This window comes from Opisthorchis viverrini, assembly GCF_000715545.1.
Source record: "Opisthorchis viverrini unplaced genomic scaffold opera_v5_28, whole genome shotgun sequence".
NCBI classification, from domain to species: Eukaryota; Metazoa; Platyhelminthes; class Trematoda; order Opisthorchiida; family Opisthorchiidae; genus Opisthorchis; species Opisthorchis viverrini.
In genome coordinates this window covers 1,175,716-1,187,791 of record NW_008751684.1, presented here as the reverse complement: position 1 = coordinate 1,187,791, position 12,076 = coordinate 1,175,716, and the positions used below count along the sequence as shown (strand labels likewise).

Here is a 12,076-nt window from a genome sequence, read left to right as displayed (position 1 = left end):
TGACCCACTTTTATGGCGTGACAGAATGAATTTTCTGTCAATCTCCGAAGCAAAGTTTTCCGACGTCAGAATGTTCGCCGTCTCTACTCTAAAACTTAACAATAAGTAGCAGTGTCAACTCTGTAAAGGAAGGAATTTCTTTCGTACCATTTTTCTCAAGCTGTTATGGAAGCAGTATGGAATCCAACCAGCTAAAGAGCATGGCAGTACACAAGACTATTGACTGGTTCGTGAACGCACGGGCTCAGACACAGGGACGTCATTCAGAAGACAATAGCAGTCAGAACCAAGACTAGAAAAGCTAAATTACCATAACTTTGTTCCCTAAATAGCTTAAAAAACTCAACGGTCTACCTGAAGCCCAAAAACCCGGGTACTCGATGGGACCCGTTGTGGCTATATGCAGTCCTCCGACCACTTCGTTGAGAAGTGAGCTCCCGAAACCGATACGAACCAAACTAGCAGATTACTGTTCACAGCTCAGTGGTATAATCAAAGGATTCAACATTCAACAATGGGCACATACTTGTTGTTACCACATGTTTTATTGTTTTTAGATAGTACTAGATGACTATGGAGACGATAAATGAATTATTACTCACACATGCCGTTCGATGGGCAACCGTACCGGCACATTTAAGGTGAAGCACTGGCCCCACCACACTGACATTTGCTGGTTCCCCTGTTCATGACCAAGTTGAAGCGCGAAGTTTACCATCTGATATTGAGCAGGGTCTCATTTATTGCTGTTACGTGGGAGGTTCTTGGGCTAGTCAAGTCATCACAACTGCCAGCACCACTCACTCGCCTATCTAGTGCACGCAAGAAGCGGAACGGATCAGCTCAATCCCATTATGGGACTTTTTTCTTAATTAGCTTATCGGTAGTTCACATATCATGCCATATGCCGCAAGAAAAACTAGGTTGGTCAGCAGTTGAACTTTTCCGGTGCTACTTTGCTACGAAGGGAGTATAGCGTGATGAGGTCTCCAAAGGAAAACAAGTATGCGATCCACTCAAGTGAATCCCTACAAACAGCGCTGGAGTCTACCAAAGAGAGGTGAGTATCCATAGTCAATTCTGGAGAATATGTGGTAGACTCCTCAACTATTTGCCGATTTCTCCTAAAGACTGCCTAGTTGTCGCGAAATTGACATAAATAAAAACACTTTCAGTAGACCAAAGTTAGGGTCTTATTCACTAACCGGTCGATACTCGTCCAAAAGGCGGATTGTCTCGTGTGACCGCAAGTGTGTGCCAAAATAAGTTTTATTTGCTCATATTCGTTGTTCACACCACTAGTACTATCATTTATTATCATTTATTTTTGAAGAGCATGGTCACAAACATAAAAAATGAGTGCAAGCGATGAATGCGAAAGAGTAACAGGAGAATATGGGAGAAAAGAGAGAAACGTCTCATTCGAGATCATGCCAAGGGCAGTGCCAGTCTGATGAGGTGAATCCCAAAGTATGTAAAGATTTTGGTATGGGAACACGCGTCTAAGGACCAACAACCAAAGAAAGGACAAACAATGGTGAATGCTCTTCAAGGCGCAGTGTGCGCTAGCACGGTCAAGACTCGCACATCAGGCACAAAGTGACCGTCATACTGGGTCTGGTGTGAGATTAAATGGCAAAAATGTACCTTCAACGCCATGTGCCACGCATAAAAGTGTCATAAGTACGCAGGGAGCCCATAATGGCAAGCAAACACAAGTCACTGACTGCGACCTTAGGAAGTCCCAGTCCAATAACAGCCTTAGCGGATTGAGGAAAGCAGAGAACATAATGCGCGTAGGGTCACTGAAAATAGCTTGACAGCTCACTACCAGTTTCACCCTTGATCATGTGGGCGTCGATCCCAGTTTCCGTATTCCTCATGTTATATTGCAGTACCATAAACGACAGACAGTACGGATTCAGTCGAATCTGTTGCGGGTATGGTATAAACGGACACTATTGGTTCCTGATAGATGGCGCAACTTTGGTATACTTGACCCACCAGCCCATTCTGCCCTTATTTAGTTTTGCAACCTTTCTTACCCTTGTTTCCCATTTCTTGTTAGTGTACTGAAACTAAGTCATCTGCTCACAAAAGTTCACAGCGCTACTTCGTTTACGCACCCATTGGCGGACGTAGCTGAAAGATAGGTTGTTTCATAACGCACTCGAATGTAGCCTCGGTTTACATAAATTTCGGCAAAATTCCTTCGTGATTCGGAATGATGATTCAGTGTCTAAGATGTGTGCGAACGGAAATTCCAGCTCACGTCTGGTCTCAAAATCTAGCGTCCATATATAGCATTGGGCTCCATTACCGTTTCCTCATCCAAAAAGAACTGTTGCCTCCACTTACCTTCGAAACTCGCGATACTGGTTTCCAGTGAAAATGACATAACTAAGTTTTCAAAGTAATGTATCTGCATGATTCAGGACGAAGCCAGAGCATGAAAGGATGCTCAACATTCATTTCGAGAATATATCATCCTGACAGGTCAAACATTTGACTAGTTCATGCGGTTTCACGGATCGTCAGACCCCCGTAGCATATCGCTGTGCAGACAGGTTAAAGCAGGAAGCCAAGACAATCAACTTTTTCTACATAGGGGCCGTAAAATTCACTATTAGGTTGATCGTCTCATATGGAGACCGTTCCGGAAGGGGTCACCTTAATCTGGTCAGCGGGTGATCCCCACTGGATGACCACGTTTCGCTGCTGTTTTTCTCTTTCTGGGTAGTTAAAGGTCAGTTATTCATGTGCTTTACAGTAAGAAGCAACAGTTGCTGTCATAAATCAGGAACACTATGCAATGTAGGACGTGTGCCGTAATTGACCATGCAACTTCGAACAAGGAATTCAAGCACATGTGCTCTGTAACTTCAAAGCCAGGCGGTAGGCGTAGAACTTAAATTAATTTTGGAAGGGAATATCGCAAGACACATTGGCTTCTGAACTAAATCCTCATTAGATAAAAAAATTACAGATCTTCATAGACTACCTCAGGCTCTGTTTCCAGTTTCGAGGAGAATCGGCCTGGAATGCAGTTGATCTCATTTTCGGTGTTAATAGCCTCTTTAGAAGGTCACAAGGGTCGAGACTTACAGCGTCACCTTAGGAGCTATTCTGACATTCCTACAAAGTTACTTGAATTTTTACTGTACGATGGATTTGTCTAAAGTAGTTTTCCAAAACGCCCTCTTCGGATTTTCGTTTGACTTCCCACTAAGTTTAGTCTCGGCTGGACAAAAGCGGGGAAACAAACGACCTCCTTTGCTGGAGACTCATTCGGGCGTACCTTGAGTGACATTACTTCTTCGTCGGTGTGAATGACCTTCAAGAGATATCTAACGATGCAAAATTACAGGTGTCCTCACGAATTTACTAACCAGTCGAACTCTACAGGAAGCAATCCAGTGTCTTATTTTTATAATCTCATAGCTGTTGTTCGGAGGTAGGTAGATCGTTCCAAGATTTTTCTGTTTTCATCAACTTCGACGAAAATGATTCAATGAAGCATTCCGTAACACTAAGTGCTAGCAAAATGGTCAAAGTCTTACCGTATTTTTCTAGGTCTTCTTGCAACTGTAGCAGGAACCTAATCAGCCGAAAAGGAAGATTTAGAACACGAAATATCGTAGACGATACTTGCGACTGCTAGAACCAGGTTGTTTCAGAGCAATTTTCCATGGACTAATGAAGTTCATTCAGTTCTTTTTTAGATGCAAATTACGCGGATTACCTTCATCATGATACATAAGGGTAACAGCTAGAAAAGTGTATCTAGGTCACTCACTATTGATGTGGAAATAAAGGTAGACTACCTTCATGGCCTTCAAGCCTGACAGTCTGCAATTCTGAGTAAATGATCTTGAGGGACATTAAAGCATACCGATCCTATCTTTGAAACCATTGCCCCAAACCAGGTTGCTATGTTCTTTCGCGTCACGACGTATGGCTACGTTTGTACAACGTGCCTCGGATTATAAAACCCTGTGTGTTACGAACTGGGTTTGAGCATCTAGATAAGTTACGTATCTGTACAACCCAAGTAAATGAAATGGAATATTTTCTTCTGAGGATCTACCGCTTCCAAACTAGCTTTACGTGAAAAGTCATTTGATGAGACCTCCATAGGTCTTGCAATCGATGGCAGCTACATAGCTGGTTCATCCAACGATCCTAGGCCCAAGACGACATCAGTTCGAACAGCTTCATGCAGGCGAATGCAGTACGGTTTTCACACTCGATGGTGCTGGTGACTGCGTTTGGATTTACGCAGGATCGACTGATAAATAGTGACGATGTGAATTCGGGCGCAAGACGAAGCAAACATTGACTTGATACAAAGGGTTGAAGCATATGACAGTCGTGTTTTGGTATTCTACCACACCAAACTGCAAGTCGTCTGGGGTGACAGTGTCGCAGACTAATCAAACAAAGTCGCCATCGGAATCTCCAATCCATCTTGGTGCGTATTTCAAGAATGAAAGACCCATGTGCATTTCCGGTTCCACAGCTATTCCGTGGATATATCTTGGGTAGAGGACAGGTGAATGTCTGTCTTCAAGTACCCATGTTTTACGCTCAAACCTTAATACAAATTCGAAAATTCCGCGCTTGAAATTTTCGATCGGTAGGTTTTGGTTTATTGATTTTGCAAAGCGCCTATTCCTTTTTCGCTGAAGAGATCAATTTTGAACCAATCGGGTATTTGTCCACACTAATTTGCCCCGAAACGTTCGAAATTTTGGGTTAATTATTACAACATTGTTTAGTAATGTTTGAAAAATGTTGGGGGGGGGGAAGAAAAAACAATGGATATCTTGCATCAGCTTGCATAAGCGAACAGTCCAACAGGAGCCGTTATCAGTAAGTCTTACAGATAGCATATCTTAAACGAGGGAGCGCAACCGAAAATGATTCATGATGACCTTCTTCGCTTATTTCGTACAACTTGGGTTCAAGTAAAACATAAGTTTGGGGAAAGCTCGACAACTGCGTCTACCTGATGAGCCCTAAGAAGGACGAGACCGGTCGGAAGGTTTTCAGCAACTCTACCTCTATAGGTCTAGAATTGCTTATCACTAGTTGGATGATTTCGAGGTCTACCAAAAGGCTTCTGTCAACAAAATGATGTTCTTCGTATAGAATTGAAGTTTTTGACTATACGAAAAATTAGATAGGAGGTTTAGGTATTATTTATAGGAACAGAATTTGAACCATCTTGAGTCTATTGGATTACGTCAGCCCAATCCTAATAGAAAGAACATTCTTGTCCTCATTCATGATGGACCTCTTCGGTTGGATTCAGTTGGGTCTTCAGTGAAAGCCAAATTAGTGTGTAAATGAGGGTACTTAGCAAATTCCCTCAAATTTGGGTTCAGTCAGAATATAAGGTTGTCAGAAACTCGAGGACTGCGCCTACCTGATTAGCCTAAGAACGGAGAAACTAGTCGCGGGCTGTCGAAGTTTTCGGCAACCTTGTGAATGACGTCTAGACAACACCCTATCTGGTGGCTTCGTTCCTCCTGAGACTCACTAGGTCTTATCCACGAAAACCTGTACTATCTCCTTAATTCGTTTAACTATTACATAAAGCAGAAAAAATTGCCTGACGGATCCATCTCGTCCGTCTCGACATGTGTAGAAGTTAACAAAAAAGTGTGGTCAAACATGCTGTTTTGCTTGCACAGTCTTCAATGAAATCCACTCATTTACAAGGGCAGCGTAACTTGACTCCCAAGGAGTTTTCGGCGCGAGGCAATCAATGAACACTTAAGAAACGTCTAGGTTGGCGGCTGATAATAGCTCAGTTGAACGGAAGATCTTGGTATTATATCAGCGAAATGACCACTTTGGAGAATATGCCTAATACTACAAGGTGGTGAACTTCGGGCTTCTTACTCAGCCAAAGGCAAAATGTTACCGGGCCCTAACACCACCTGGAGGCTATTCTAAACGAAGAACATTCAAAACGTAGATCAAATACTAAGGTCCCCTATGTTCAGGAGTCGTTACAAGAAGTTACGGTATCCGCTCGCCAAATTCAACAGTATGTTTGGATTAACGTTCAAAATCGGTCTACACGGGCCACGTGTGGACGAAAGAGAAGTGAGGACGATCTGCACAACTTGATTTTCGTGCTAGGCGCTATTTTTTCAGATGTCCTCACTATGGGACAGCTACGTCCCATGTTGGACACTCCTCGTGTCTGTTAAATTTTGATCACAGTACAACACGTATAGTATATAGAAGCTGAAGAAACACTCGGTGGATTCCCAAACTTTTCTCAAACGATCACTTCGCCCTGTGATGACACACAACTTCGCCTTTTTATCTCTTGCTGAGTCACTCAGGAACACAGATGAAAGACAACCACAAACATGATTTTGTTTTGCGCTTATTTTAACGAACCTATGGGGAGGATATCAGAGGTGTGGAAAAAGGTTGTATTTCAGCTAAATGCCACTCTAAAGGTTCTGTTCCCTAATGAGGAGGATGATCAGTAAAAGATGCGGTTGACTTCATTTTATTAAGGTAGTTGGGCTTGTTTTACTTGGTTGTGAACCGTCCGACAGTCTGCTGCAAAACCAGAAGCAGATGCGGCCCCTCCACGAATTTCACTGAAGATTTCAACAGCTCCTGTCTTCTGGCGAAATTTAATTTCCCGCGATAACCCCGCCCCCATGTTCGATTTATTCCGGAAAGTCGAGAAACTTGGTATTACACAAGCCTATGGTAATCACTAGCGAGAAAAACTGGATTCTGATGAATCTGAAGAACCCATGAGACTCTATCACAGTATTTTGGTTCTTGAAGAGACCGTACAATTCTCACGTTGTGAAAACTGCTAAGTAATTTGGCATCGTTCTGGCCAGGGGAAACAGTCTCACGGGGAGCCATTAGTACGCAAACCACACGGTATTCCAAAACTTGTTTTTATTTCATGCTACTTGACAATTTATTAGTAACCAATGTAGCGATGGTTACTCCGAACACTTAACGGAGAAATACGAAGAATCGCAAAGGCGGTTCAGACCGTCTTTCGTGACATTCATGACCGACAACAAATCAGCACAAAGTTCACATCTGAGCACATCCAACTTTATCCACCATAATATTTTATGACGGCATTTCCAGTGAATGCCCCAGAAAGTAGTGATGATGAAACAACGAACATCGATAGCATCTGGCTGTTAAGTGAATGCATACGGAGATGTTTCATGTCAGTTGTCTTTCAAGTTTATTCGGGAAAGTGTCACACTGATATGATATAGTTCAGTAAAAATGGAGGCTTTTGGTTAAAAAGCAGAGTTTTTCTTGCACAATATTACCCAGACAAAACGTGCACCTGACGAACCCCCATTTGGCAAAACTGCCACACGCATCGATATCACTTTCCACTGTATCAAAGCAAGTCAGCACCCATGAAGTGTTGGGCCATCGTCTCTAAAGCAGAGAGTCTTGTCCTTATTTTCTCATCCATCAGTGAACAAAATTTCAGCAAGTGGAGCAAATAAATGAATACTCTAGTGTGACAATCTTTTATTTTTCTGAAGGAAAATGACCTATTAATTGAACATGTAAGGTGGCTGGACGGTCGACCGTGCGCTAGGTTTGGTTAATTTCACCTCAGCTGTTGGTATCATCTGCGTTTGTCTACTCCTAAGCTTCTAACTTACTGTTTGATTGTCTACCGTATTGTGCTTCCAGAGAATGTCTCATGTCGCTATTTCAAGTGGGAAGAACATTTGCTTCTGTATGGACCTTGTAAGTGATGCGACCATGCCGGCTACTCCAAAAGAAGCGGCCACGTGCCCTCACTCAATTTCCGGATCATACGAGAAAAAATAGGACGGTCCACGAGTTTCTAAGTGAATTATGTATCACAAAAAGCATAACAGAATGAGACTGCACAGAGGACAAGACTTTCACCGCTGCCACGAAAGCACCGAAGTTTATCTGTGGTAGTTAGTAGAGCGTTGAATGCTAACTTGGGAGAACTTGTGCTGCGAAATCAGGTTTACTTCTGCCGTTCCGAAGCCCTATTAACAGTTCGACTATGGCAACGATAACGTACTCTGGTGGAACCAAACTGAATGTTATTTCCCAATTGATTGACAGTCGGTTGATGCTTAGGACGGTAAAACAAACAACGGCCCACAAGCGAAATCGTACTACGCAGGACAACTGTTGCAAACACAGCAGGTCCAACACACAAGGAAGTGAGAATTCGTGGTGGTAAGGCCGAATGAAACTGGCCGTGTGGAATGCTGTTAAATTCTTGGGACATCGTGACTACAGTAACATAGTCCGCCCGACTATTGAAGTTCTGTTTCGTAAGCAGACGTCAACATCGAGGGAGAAACGGACGGTTATCAAAAAGGTTGATATAACTTTTCCGGCCTACTATCCATAGTAGGAATCCATGCAGACAGGAAAGTAGCCAATCACGAATAAACACGCTGACCAGTACAGCACTGAAACATCAGAGTCAACACTGATGCTTTTGTCTCTGATATTGATGATGATGACAAGAGTTAGAGAAGAGTGAGGTCTATGTCACTGGGAGCACAGACGTGATAGAGGCCTTCACTACATCGGAGTTTCAGATTGTGAGAACTGAGCATCAAGCATTGTGTGGCCACTATGCACTGAAAAAGTTCCACCGAGTGGCATGACTTGATGTCCACCATGTTGTGATAATTGCGATCAGTCTGAATTGCCCAGCAAAGCATTGTAAGGAAAGAAGCACTGAACACCAAATATGTCACATTTGCAATTAAGCAGGCAATCAACTTATTGAAGTATATTTGTTCCCGCAAAGAAAGAACTCGATGATGTACATGTCGGTCGTAGACACTTTCTGGATAATACACACACTTAACCATTCCATCCGTACTGTCCTGTTCAAACAATCAAGTTCTCAGTGTCACAATGATTATGCTGAATATTTGAAGGAGGGTTGCCACGCCATCGTTCTTGCAGCTGAACACGACACCCCAGGTCACGAAGAGCGGCTTTTGCTTCATCAGCACAGCCACGAATCCGGAGGGCTGAGTTCAACAGAGCCTCCAATTCGTAAACATCACTGGTTTCCAAGGACGAGTTATTGAGTACGGAGTAGTTTGTTTTACAAGGTTGGCCAAGGAATGCGGCACGCAGATCTTGTGAACGAGAAACACAGTTTCGAATGGCCATACAAATCGCCCGAACAGTTGCTGCGTCTGACATGTGAAGTTCCAGAGCCTGACAAAAGATTGATATGAGTGATATGTGAAATAGAGTTGAGTTTGAGTTTGATAAGAAATGAATTATCCAAATGCATTGTTCCATGCATTAGATTTAAAAACGACTGAGCAGACAAATCCACAACATTCCTACGGCATTAAATGCAGGAAGTTTAACTGGCGGTTTCCGAACTGAACAGATTACACTCACAATTAATGCACAAGGCAGTAAAGGAGATAGTAACGACGAAAACCATACTGGTTAACCTATAGATATGAGCTTATCCATATGGCAGCCAGCATGACCAATTTTCGGACACATGCCAACCTCATCTGTCAACTCGATTCTGTTGACCGTCCTCGGATACCTGAAAACTATCCAACAGCCGCAAGGGACAACAACTAGGGACAATATCAGCCCAGTCCATCGGTGCCATATACTTTATTGTTACAGCTGGTTCTCATTTGGCTCCGTCAGATCGCTTGAGTATGAGTACAAGCACGATCGAGACAACAATATGAACAAGTGTTAATGAAATGGCACTTAGAGTTACTGAACGAAACACTACCAAAATCTATACGTAGGGTGAGATGGTTTGAGTTGCCTGTGGCATCTGAGGTTACATAATGACAGTTTAGGAGGATACCATCGTGCTCAAGACTAACCACCTACTGCACCTCACGGATCAAAACATTTTAATATTACCGGAGTGAAAGTTCATTGGTGTTATCTGATGGAAACACGCACTTTGGAGAGGAACTCAGGCGCACCGGCAGAGACCATTTGCTGAGCTAATTGAGGTTGCCGGAGAGTCATAGCTGCGATAACGCCAGCAGCGTGCTTTGCCAGTATCGGGTTTTTTAGATGACGCTCCAGCGCTTTTATGACCAGTTGCGGACCACTGATGCCCGAGTCCTGCCTGTCTCGTGATGAGGTCCACGTGCCAGCAGCACGCTTGCATGCATCAGATCCGCAAACAGTTCTTAACAAGACCAGACAACCAGAGACAAGAGCCTAAAGGAAAAAAGGGAAGCATGATGAATTGCGCATAAACAACCAAGAGGTGCTCATATCCGCGGGTAAGTGATCAGGGCGTCTGAAAGCGCAAACCATAACGGTCAAATTTTACAGGATATGAGAAAAATAGTGAAAGCAGGCAGATAAATATATGGACGCAAAATTCTGACTTATAGATACAGCAAGGAGTAAACACCTTGGAGAACACTGGCCGACAAAGTAATATCCTTACCAAGTGCAGTACGTTTTTATCCTGTGACAGGCATCCCTTGATGTCTAAGAGCCACGTTTCGAGATTCCATCCTACCAGCTGTAGCACCCTTTCGATGCCTAACTGACATGCCACCCGAAGGTTGCACGAGGGCTGGGATACTGCCAGGGTGCCCAAGCCTAGGCAGGGGAAATCGAGAGGCAGAGGTTGGGTTCAAACCACGGACCTTCCGGTCAGTGAATTCGCGCTCTAACCACTTGGGCCATCTCGCCCTTATCCTACCAGCAATGCTGGTGCATTGGATAAGCAGGAAATATGAAGGCTGTGGGCGTTGTAAAGTATGCTCACTAAAATCTCAGTCGAATATGACTGACTAAGGCTAGGCAGAACAGGCACGTGTAAAGTAGGCAATACAGCATAACGGAGCAGGGAAAGTGGGAATTCGCAAGTGCAAGGGAAACAACACAGTAGATTTAGCTCTTTCATTCGTGTGGACACTATTACAACTAGGGTGATTGGCTTCTGAAAATACCATCCGAGAAACACAACTTGATTCTGTTAACGGTAAACGAATCATACAACCATTTTCTGAGTAATGAACCATATAACCAGAAGCTGAACGAGTGAAACGAATCTGGTGAAGGGTCATGACCATATTATCGGTAACCCAAACAGGCCGGGATATTGATGGAACCGTCTTACCGTGAAGAACAAAGTAAAGGGCATGAAAACCCTATCACTGGTGCGCGGTTTCACAGAAAAAAGTTCGGGCACACGTTGTAAATTGGCAGGTGCATGATGACAAGAATCAGGCCCGTAAGTTCAGTCGCGTACATTGCCTTTCACCATTCCACACACACACAAATAAATAAATAAATAAATAAATAAATACATTACATACATACATTACATACATACATTACATACATACATTACATACATACATTACATACATACATTACATACATACATTACATACATACATTACATACATACATTACATACATACATTACATACATACATTACATACATACATTACATACATACATTACATACATACATTACATACATACATTACATACATACATTACATACATACATTACATACATACATTACATACATACATTACATACATACATTACATACATACATTACATACATACATTACATACATACATTACATACATACATTACATACATACATTACATACATACATTACATACATACATTACATACATACATTACATACATACATTACATACATACATTACATACATACATTACATACATACATTACATACATACATTACATACATACATTACATACATACATTACATACATACATTACATACATACATTACATACATACATTACATACATACATTACATACATACATTACATACATACATTACATACATACATTACATACATACATTACATACATACATTACATACATACATTACATACATACATTACATACATACATTACATACATACATTACATACATACATTACATACATACATTACATACATACATTACATACATACATTACATACATACATTACATACATACATTACATACATACATTACATACATACATTACAT

At 42.2% G+C, this 12,076-nt stretch overlaps 2 protein-coding genes across 2 annotated transcripts in view; one reads left to right on the top strand and one right to left on the bottom strand.

The window, feature by feature from the left end:
- The window catches only part of T265_02331 (hypothetical protein), a gene marked incomplete at both ends in the record, with an annotated part of 29,323 nt that overhangs the window by 14,209 nt on the left and 3,038 nt on the right, over positions 1 to 12,076 (top strand). The window lies entirely within an intron of this gene.
- The window catches only part of T265_12980 (hypothetical protein), a gene marked incomplete at both ends in the record, with an annotated part of 10,343 nt that continues 6,314 nt past the window's right edge, over positions 8,048 to 12,076 (bottom strand). The window contains 2 exons of the mRNA XM_009166594.1: positions 8,048 to 9,252; positions 9,982 to 10,248. Coding sequence (XP_009164858.1) covers positions 8,914 to 9,252; positions 9,982 to 10,248 — 606 coding nt within the window. The remainder of the gene's footprint in view (positions 9,253 to 9,981; positions 10,249 to 12,076) is intronic.